Source organism: Trachypithecus francoisi, unplaced genomic scaffold (genome assembly GCF_009764315.1).
Source record: "Trachypithecus francoisi isolate TF-2019V2 unplaced genomic scaffold, Tfra_2.0 Lachesis_group0, whole genome shotgun sequence".
NCBI classification, from domain to species: domain Eukaryota; kingdom Metazoa; phylum Chordata; class Mammalia; order Primates; family Cercopithecidae; genus Trachypithecus; species Trachypithecus francoisi.
This window is the reverse complement of record NW_022681453.1, coordinates 19,232,873-19,242,575: the sequence shown is the minus strand read 5'-3', so window position 1 is coordinate 19,242,575 and position 9,703 is coordinate 19,232,873. Positions and strand designations below refer to the sequence as shown.

Here is a 9,703-nt window from a genome sequence, read left to right as displayed (position 1 = left end):
ACTCACTCCTCCTAAAGCTGTGGCCTCCAGCTCTCTTGGGTGGCTAAGACAGATATGGTATCAAGGGGCAGGGTATCAAGCCCAGCACCCCCTACCTGCTTTCTGCTGAGGTGCCTGCTGCCCTCTAGTGGCACACACCTAGGCACATCAGCGGGCCCTAGCCCCTATGTCCTGCTCTGGTCTTTCCAGCGCTGGTGGGTTGAGGGATAAATGGAAATGAATATCCCCCCAAACTTTGCAACTGGAAAGCATAAACTGGTAGGAACCTCCTGGGGCAAAACCCCATTTCAGCATTCACTATAATTCTCCAAAGACAGCTAGAAATTTCTTTTCTTTAATAAAAAAATCCCAGACACACTTTGAAGTCCTAGAGTACACCAGCAACAGAAGGAAGGGAATCCCCTCATGGGGGTACTGTAGGGCCAGCATCGTCAGGAAAGCTCCAGGCTTCACATCTGATACAGTATTGTCAGGAACCCACTTAAAAAATAAATTACAAAAAGGCTGTTTTGGGAGCAAGCAGTTGAACTGTTTTTTCCCCCTCAGGTGCAACAGAGATTGAGCAGACTACAAATCAGTCCGTGCACTGGCTGCCTTGGGGGCATATTTAGGCATCAGTTCATTTATCTTCCGGATGTAGTCAGACTTTTCTGCACAGCCTTTGCATGTCTCCCCCCAGTCATCCAGAATCTTCTTCAGCTCTTTAACTCGGAGCTTCTTCAGGTCCACTGTGCTCAGGTCGATCTGCTTGTCTGGAGGAGAGAGCAGGGAGAGTCACTGGCTGGGTGGAGCAGCTGCAGTCCCCCAGTAGTCCCAGAATATATCACTCCCTGAATGGCCAAACCAGCCCTACTGGTTTCAGAGGAAGAGACATTTCCAGACACATTTACAGGCATGTCAGTGCCTACTGCCCCCACAAGAGGGAACTAGCCTCCTCACCAGGAAGGCTGGCCACATATTGTGTCTACTACAGATATGCAGTGTGGACAAGGATAGGGACAGAGGCCACACTATACTTACAGGAGAAACATGGTTCCCATCTTCCAAGGGCCTCTGACATAGTCACCACAGACTAACAGCTCCAGGCTGGTGACAAAGAGCAGCCCTGCTCAGGCCCTTGAGGAACTTACTCTCCATGACCACAGTGACCTGGAGCCAACTGGACCTGTACCAGGATGACTCTCAGAAGACCCAAGTGGGTGAACACAGGTCCTTGGCCATTCAAGTTTTTCAGAAGACGCCCTGTTTCTGAAGACTGGAACTATATACAACCAGAGACCCAGTCAGCAAGAGAGATGCTGTAGTTCCTAACTCTTGGGCTTGCATACTTGGACATAGCATTTCTTTTTTTTTTTTTTTTTTGAGACGGAGTCTCGCTCTGTCGCCCGGGCTGGAGTGCAGTGGCCGGATCTCAGCTCACTACAAGCTCCGCCTCCCGGGTTCATGCCATTCTCCTGTCTCAGCCTCCTGAGTAGCTGGGACTACAGGAGCCCGCCACCTCGCCCGGCTAGTTTTTTGTATTTTTTAGTAGAGACGGGGTTTCACCGTGTTAGCCAGGATGGTCTCGATCTCCTGACCTGTGATCCGCCCGTCTCGGCCTCCCAAAGTGCTGGGATTACAGGCTTGAGCCACCGCGCCCGGCCTCTTTTTAGAATAGTAAAGATCACTGGGGCTTCAGAGCTTGCAACCAGAACCAGCCTGATAAACCCAAGTCGTACCATGTTGCTTCTCTGCTCAAACTCTCCTAATGCTCCTAACTTCATGCAGATTAAAAGCCCTCACCAGCCTGCAATGCTCTCTGACTTGCCATGCCACTGGCCACCTTTATCCTGCCTGTATCTTCTGCCTGGAATGCTCTTCCATTAGTTGGCCTCTTGGCTAATCCTCACCTCCTTCAAAGTTTGCTGAAATATCACCTATTCAATAAGGCCTATTCTGACCTCCATCCACTTCCATGCCAGGGCCCTCCAGCATTTAGCACCATCTGTCAAACGATACAATCCACTCATGACTCTAGCTCATCATTTTCCTCTCCCAGATGGGAAATAAACCCAGAAGGTGCACAGCATTCATTAAGTAAGGACTAGGCGTACTCACCATACTTTAGCTCACAGATCTGGCTGTCCTTCTTCTTAAGCTTCTCACAGATCTTCTCCACAGGGATGTGGTGGGCCAGAGGCTTTGATACCTCATTGATGATTTTGGTGGCTGCATCATCTGTGGCCCCGATATAGTAGCACTGCATCAAGAAAGGACAATGGCCTTCAGGAGGTGCTTGAGAGCCATCGCCTCCAAACATACTGACACCTTGAAACACCATCTCTCTGGTAGGGCCTAACTTTTTTTTTTTTTTTGAGATAGGGACCCCCTGTCGCCCAGGCTGGAATGCAGTGGCATGATCATGGCTCCCTGCAGCTTCAATCTGTTGGGTGGTGATCCTTCCCGCTCAGCCACCCTAGTAGCTGGGTCTACCATGTGGGCCACCACATCCAGCTAATTAAAACTTTTTTTTTTTTTTGAGACAGTTTCGCTCTGTCACCCAGGCTGGAGTGTAGTGGCATGATCTCGGCTCACTGCAACCTCTGCCTCCCAGGTTCAAGCAATTCTCCCTGCCTCAGCCTCCTGAGTAGCTGGGATTATAGACACCTGCCACCATGCCTGGCTAATTTTTGTATTTTTTAGTAGAGACGGGGTTTTGCCATGTTGGCCAGGCTGGTCTTGAACTCCTGACCTCAGGTGATCCACCCACCTCGGTCTCCCAAAGTGCTGGGATTACAGATGTGAGCCACCGTGCCCGGCTTAAACATTTTTTTGTGGAGATGGGATTTCACCACTTTGCTCAGGCTGATCTCAAACTCCTAAGCTCAAGCAATCCTCCCACCTTGGCCTCCCAAAGTGCTAGGATGACAGGCATGAGCCACCGCACCTGGCCCACAGCTGCATTTTTCAGTGCCCTGCCTGTACTGGTAGTCAGATTCAGTCAGTGTAAACCCTGGACTCTTAACACATGCTCAGTCCGAGCTGACAGCTACCAAATGAGTTTAAGTGTCACCAGGGTTCAAACCTTTAACAGAGAGATAAGCCAGAGACTGCCAGGGAAATTAAAGTTAGAAAACGCATTGTTTCACTAGGGCTCTTGTCTTGATTTGGCCCTTGCCCATCCTGTGGGCACCCTGTCACCTTCTCCTGTCCACATACATGCCAAACTCGTTCAGGCCTCTGGGCACTCACACTGCTGTTCCTTGTATGGGATGTTCTTATCTCACTTCAATGATAACCTTTCCTCAGAGACTTCATGGCCACTCTAAATCAGCACCTACTGGTCCATTTTCTTCATGACACCCAGACACTGCATTATTTGTGTGCCTGTCACTTCTTTCCCCTGATACTCCCAGTGCCCAGCACACAGTAGGTGCTTAACAAAGACTAACAGGATTAAAAAAAAAAATCACAGTTGCAGAATACATGCATGCTTTGGGAAGGACATAGAAGCACTTCAGTCTCACATTAGTACATGAAGAGTAGCTGGCTTCCTGAATAGAGAGGCGGGCAAGGCCTTTTATCAAAAAGCTAATGAAGCTGAGGGTTAACATGAACCAGGGCCAGCTGGGGAGGGTCACCAACTACTTACCAACCGATTCTCTTTGCCTCTTGCTTCTCGGCAGAACTTTATAAGCTCGTTTTCAATAGTGGCTGGTGAGAATGTGACATCTCTGTCTTTGAGGTCCTGGTAAAATCTTCCCAGATAAGAAATACAAACTGGAAAAGAGAGGGACGGGAGATGCTCAGCAATCACCAAGCTGTTCCAATCCACCAGGAAGGAACTCCGCCAACAATTTTAATAGGAGACATGGGGATGAATCATTAGAGGTGAGCTTTTCCATCACCGATTTTTCTCAGTTGCCTACAGGTAGACGGAACCCGGTTCAAGGTGGCAAGGGTCCCCTGGTACACCCAGGGAATCAAAAGACCAAGCATCACCCAATGACCTATAAACGACTCCTCCCTGCTCCTTTCATCAAGTTTAAGCCCATAGTGAACACGTGTCCTTGAGACGGGACTCACTGTGACCTCGTAAATGGAGAGACTGGAAGGTGAGGAGAAAAACCATCAAAATGCTGCTGCTAATTTCCAAATACAACAGCGGACCCAGAGGTGCAGCTTTGTGATCCCAACAGACAGGGCGCAGCACCCACGGCCAGCCCTGGGGCTCCCGACGTCGGACGGGGAGCGGTAACCTCTGGACGGTGGTGGGGACAATAACTCAGGCGTGATGGAGATTTCAGGCCAAGTTTTCAACGGGATCTAGTCTCAACTTTTCCTCGTCGGACCAATGTTTTCTAGGCCCGGGCAAGATTTACTAGGGCGGGTGCCGAAGCCTCCTCGTGCAGGCCCCGCCGGGACCCCCCCGTCACCCCCGCCCCCGCCCTCTTGGCCCCCGCCGTCTGGTGATTTTGTGGGGTTCAGCGCCGTCGCCAGAACGGTCACGGAGCGCGGCCCCAGGCCCCCCATCCAGCACCTTCGCAGTCGCCCGGCCGCAGCGCCCGGCCGCCCGGCAGCACGCTCAGAGCCAGCGCCACCGCCAGCCCCTGCGTAGCCCACATCCTCCTCCTCCTCCTCCTCCGCGGCCGCCGCCGACCGACTGAACCGCACCCGCCGCGCCGCGCCGCCTCCAAGTCCCGGCCGCGCGCCGTAGCTCCCCATTGGCAGGGGTCCCTCCGCGCCCTCCCACACGCCACATCTCCATTGGTCCATAAGCCGTGGAGCCCAGACGGGCGGCTCCACGCTGCCCTCCCTCATTGGCTGGTGGTGTCTGAGCCCTAGACAGTTGTCGGCCGCTGATTGAACCCGGGCCGGCCGCAGGAAGCGGCTACAGCAGCGACGGAAGCGGTGTGGACCGCCATATTGGGTAAGGGCAGCGACTCTGCTGAGGCTGGGTACCGCTAGCTGAAATGGGGTTCGGCCACTGCCTTACATCTGTTGAGTTGACCCGTGTACCCCTGCTCTGGGCCCCAGGCTTGCTCGAAAAGCCCTGCGGGATCTCCTCGCCCGGACTCCGACTCGTGGCGCAGTTGTTCTGGTGTCAGCCAAGACAGGTTAGGCAGGGAGGGAAGGCGGGCGACCGCAGACAAGACTCAAAAGTTTCTTTCCTTTTTTCTTCTTTCATTCGCGTGGGCAAGGGACCCAACCTTTGGAAGCCCACCTCCTGAACCTCCACCTGACCGGAGACCGCCGTGCGTAGGCTGACAGGAGACGTGCGGGGTGGACGGACGGCGGGACATCCGGAGGAAGGGCTCAAGGCGCGCCAAGCTCAAAGCTAGGCCGCCACTCTAGACCGTGGAGGGAAGCGCCCGGGCCGGATCATCGGTCGAGGATATGGGGTCGCCTCAGAGTGGGAAGGTGAGGGGCTCGGGAGGTGCCCTTACAAGTTCAGAAGCGTGGCTTGGTGGCTGGCCCGCCTCCTCCTGCCTCCCCGCTAGGCCTTCGGGGTCCCCTGCTGCTGAGGGGCCTCCTGAGTGGGGTCCCGGGCATCAGCAGAGAAGCACTGGAGGATGTTTCCATTTCGACTGCCCTCCTTCCAAGTGCCCTCCTGGCTGCCTGCCTTGAGGAAGGGTTGGCTCTACTCAGTGCAAAAAGGACATGTCTATGGGGCTAAAAAGGGCTTGGAGCCCGGCGACAAGGGTTGGAGAGGGGCACATCCTCTGCTCCCATTCAGTGAATTCAGTGGATCATTATCAGATATTCATCTTTAATTCACATCACAGCAGTCAAGGAAGTGGGGAAAGGGGGAAAAAATCAAGTGGCAGATATTTACATCTAAAATTCACATTACTTGTTGGATTTTGAACATGCTACCACAATATATACAGTAAAATACCTCTTGGGACAATGGTACAATTTTGTTTCCTTTAACTTTGCTTTTCTGGTACAGGTAAGATCATTTTTAAATCACTTGTTTTCTTTAAACATGAATACACAAAAGAATGGTTAGAAGTTTTCTTGTTTTAAATAAGCACAGAATGCGTGAGGTTAAAAACACATTTATAGTGCTGAATACCAATTGGACATCACACTCTATACATTTTTTGCTCAAATTCCTGTACAAATACACAGCATTCAAATAGGTATTTACAAGTAAGCTTGAAAGAATGAAAATCAGTATTTTACAATCTTCTCAAAGGGTTCTCATCTCTGGCCTCCCATTTCCCCTCAGACTGAATATTCTCCAACAAAAGGGATTTCAGAATGTGTCCTTTTCATTCAGTTAGGGAAAATGGAGAGGGGAAACAAACGGTTTCAACTTGCATAATGCGAAGCCAAATGAACCCATACTCCCCTCCTTACCTCTTGTGCCACGAAGTGGAGAAGGTAGCTGTTCTTATGTGGTGACTGCCTTGTCCAGGGATTGACGTTCAGAAGTGCCTTAAAATCTAAGCCCTCCTACCTATGAATCAAATCTGAAGCTAGCCCCGACCCTCTAACACCTGTGAACACCAGATGGTCCAGCGAGTGAAGCTTGCAAATAAATGTAGGCTGAGAAGCAGGCCAGCCCTTTGAGGGCCCACATTCTTAGCAGCCTTCTGCCCCACTCTGCCTGGAGTGAGCCTGATGGTATCAGAAGGGACCCACACTGATGATAAAGCCCCAGAAAAACCCTGGAGGTAATTTAGACCTCCATCTTTCCCAGTAGGTTATGAGCATTTCTGTTGAACAAGCTGGGGTTTGTTTACAAGTGAAAAACACCCTGACCACGGCCTTTACTGTCTGGAAATAGGGGCAGTGGAGAAGGGATGAGGGGCTTGGGCCCAGGGCCTGGCTGTGAAGGTCACACAGGCCAGCAGAAGAGGAAATGGGGGCAACATGCCTGCCCAACAAGGCAGCCTTGTGACCATCATTAATATGAACTTGAGCAAATAAAAGAAAAAATAAATTTTGTAGGCTTTTTTTTTGTTTTTTTTAAAGTAACTTAAAAGCACCCTGGTGAAGTACTACTATACCCACCTGACCCTATCCCCCCAAATAATAAACTGAGAGGAAAATCAGTGCCCTGACTTGAATGAGTTTCCTCTAAAGACACCACTGCTCTGCTTTATAGTTTCCTATAAAGACACCAACAGACTGGGGAGACTGGAGAAACTGCCCTCCTGCCAGCCCCAAACCCTGAGTGGTGGTCCCCATGGCCTGGAGCGGATTGCTGTATGTGGCCACTTGGGAGATGACAATTCTACCTGCACGGCTATCTGCTTCCAAAAGGAGAAGCTCCCTCCCACCCTCTTTACCCAGGAGCCTGCTGAACCTGACCACATGTCCTCAGGGCCTGGAAGCCTGGCTAGGCAGCCACCCCCATGGCTCAGAGGTAGTGCTGAAAATCCCTGATTCAGGAGCTGATGGTAGGCATTCTGAACGCTTCTGAAAGCTTCGAGGATTTCTGGCGCCTGCCACACCCCAGACTCACTCTTACACCAGTCTCTACCACATAGGAAGGGGACCAGCTCCCCCTAGGAGGAAGGTGGCTAAGATAGCCCCTCTGGCTCCATACCTCCACTCAAACCCCAGAGGGTGGGAGATAACCTTTGCAGATCCAGTCACCACTGGGGCTCCTGTGGGGCATGAGGTGTTTCAAGAATGGAAGGGAGCAAATGGTCAGAAATAATGTGATGGAGAGAAAAATCCAAGATGGAGTAGGAGACGGCTGGCCCATTGAACCCTGGCAGTTCCCTGGGCATGCAGTTAGGCCAGTCACATGCCTGAGCCAGCAGGTTGGTCCAGCCAGCCCCTCAGTAGCACACTCCTGGATGGAAGAGGGGCAGGTGGACAGGCATTTGTGCAAAACGGCTTGTGGCCCTTTTTCCACCTGTGACATGTCTATATGGTCCTTGCAATCCCTGAATGCAACCATGAACTCTTCTGTCCATACAGCAAAGGAAGAGGTCCTTAGTGCAATTTCCATTCTGTGCATCTCTACCCTGGAGGGAGGGCCTGGGCTCCCGCTCCTGGGCCCTGCAGTGTGGCAAAGTGATTCCGTCTGTGCAATTTCTCCATATAGCTCCACATGGTCCAAAACTGCAGGAGGAAGAAAGCATCTACTGCATAAAGGAAAGAAAGGAAAACCCATAGAAATGGAAATGTAAAAAAATAAAAAGGGAAGCCACAACCCTTCATGCTGCTGTGGCCTCTGTACATGGCAACACATGAGTTCACGGCAGTAGAATGGAGACTTGGGGTGGTTCTCTCCTGAGTGCCAAGCCTCTCTGGCTCCCTGCGGTTGGGCTGGGGGACTTGCTTTTCAGACCTGGAGTGGTTGGCAAGCTGCTTACTGAGGGCGGCATCCCAGCCGCCTCATTGCCCCTTACTGCTCCCCTCGGCCGTGCTCCCAAGCCATGCGGGCCTGCTCCTCCTTAGCGCTCCCAGGAGGCAATGAAGCCTTGCGGTGCAGGCCTCGAGGCCTCTCAGTCTCTTCACGCAGCAGCACCCCCTCATCGTGCTCCAGGGCTGGCAGGCGGGGGTGGTAGGGCTTGGGCGGCAGCGCAGGCGGGTCCATGGGGTCCTGAGGGATGACGCACCCTGGGGCTGAGTGGCTTCGGCATGGCTGGGCCTTGATGGAGTCCAGGACGGCAGATTCAGAGAGGCTGTAGTGGACAGGGAGGTAGGGTGGCTCAAGATCTTCGTCAGCATTCCAGGCCTGGCTTGGCATGGAGTCCATGGTGTCAGTGCGAGGTGGGACCTCCGAGGAGTGCCCAAAGTTACTCTCACTCAAGGAGGACACACCGCTGCTGGCACTGCCGGACAGCGTAGAGTTGCTGCCGTCCAGACCTGACTGGGGGCTTGTTGGGGAGGCTGGGATAGGGTGGAGAGGAGACTGTGAAGGAAAGGGTGGGCATGTTAGAATCCCTCTCTCCAGACAGGCTGACTTGCCTGCCATGGGAAGACCAAGAGCCTGCTTATAAATGAACTTTAACCCTCACCAACAGCATGTTTCTTGTTTCTTCAGCAGCAAGCTCCCAGCTCCTCCCACCACCCTGAAGTAAGCCAGTGGAACTCCAGAATCATCTGCATTTCTGTGGCCAAAAAATGGCCCTGTCCTGGCTGCTGTGCATTGGTGCCCCCTGGTCCCAGGTCCCAGGCTGCTGTCGGTGGCTCTGGGATACTGACATAAAGGCTGGGTCATCAGGCCTGTTGAGGGGGACAGAAAGAACCCCGGTGGGCCATGGACTAGAGGAATGTATTCTGCTGCTAAAATCTGTGATAGACTCAGTCTTTTCCAATTTGCAGACAAACTAACAGGTAGGAAATTTTACTCTCCTGAGTTTTTCATCAAGTTCTTGCTTTTACTGAATTCTAGTTTGAAAAGCTCTCTGATCCACCACAGGAACGTTTGTTTAGCTAGCGAACTATGGTGTGTTGATACCTTGGTGCTGGCTGACAGCCCCCAGGGTTCCCAGTGCTCACTGCCCACACACTCTTGGTACTATGTGTTGTTGTCTCCAGGACCCTCTGATCTCCCTGCCCCCATCACATTTGCTGCAGGACACAAGTGTGCACCTGCAGCTCAAGTGTGGCTCTGGCCACCCCCAGCTTCTGCCAGGCTGGGGAGAGAGGTGAAGGGGAGGGCTCCGGTTCCTCCTGTAGACCCCAAGGGTGGTTCTAGAGCAGACAAGATGACTCATCTCACAGCCTGGTGGGGCTGCCGCTTCAGTACATT

The 9,703-nt window shown here is 52.4% G+C and overlaps 2 protein-coding genes across 9 annotated transcripts in view; both read right to left on the bottom strand.

Annotated features, from left to right (window-relative positions):
* Window positions 1–312: 312 nt before the first annotated feature.
* MANF (mesencephalic astrocyte derived neurotrophic factor) lies at window positions 313–4,747 on the bottom strand. Its single transcript, XM_033208977.1, is given in 5 exon segments — window positions 313–752; window positions 2,098–2,239; window positions 3,632–3,759; window positions 4,520–4,708; window positions 4,711–4,747. Coding segments are annotated over 5 exon segments (681 nt in total). The 3' UTR covers window positions 313–567.
* A 982-nt stretch (window positions 4,748–5,729) lies between these two features.
* Window positions 5,730–9,703, bottom strand: part of DOCK3 (dedicator of cytokinesis 3) — a 735,684-nt gene continuing 731,710 nt past the window's right edge. For 7 of the 8 annotated variants that reach the window (XM_033208879.1, XM_033208884.1, XM_033208901.1 and 4 more), the window contains one exon: window positions 5,730–8,860. In XM_033208879.1, coding sequence (XP_033064770.1) covers window positions 8,351–8,860 — 510 coding nt within the window. In that variant the 3' untranslated portion in view covers window positions 5,730–8,350. The remainder of the gene's footprint in view (window positions 8,861–9,703) is intronic. The other variant, XM_033208909.1, reaches the window with a different exon arrangement.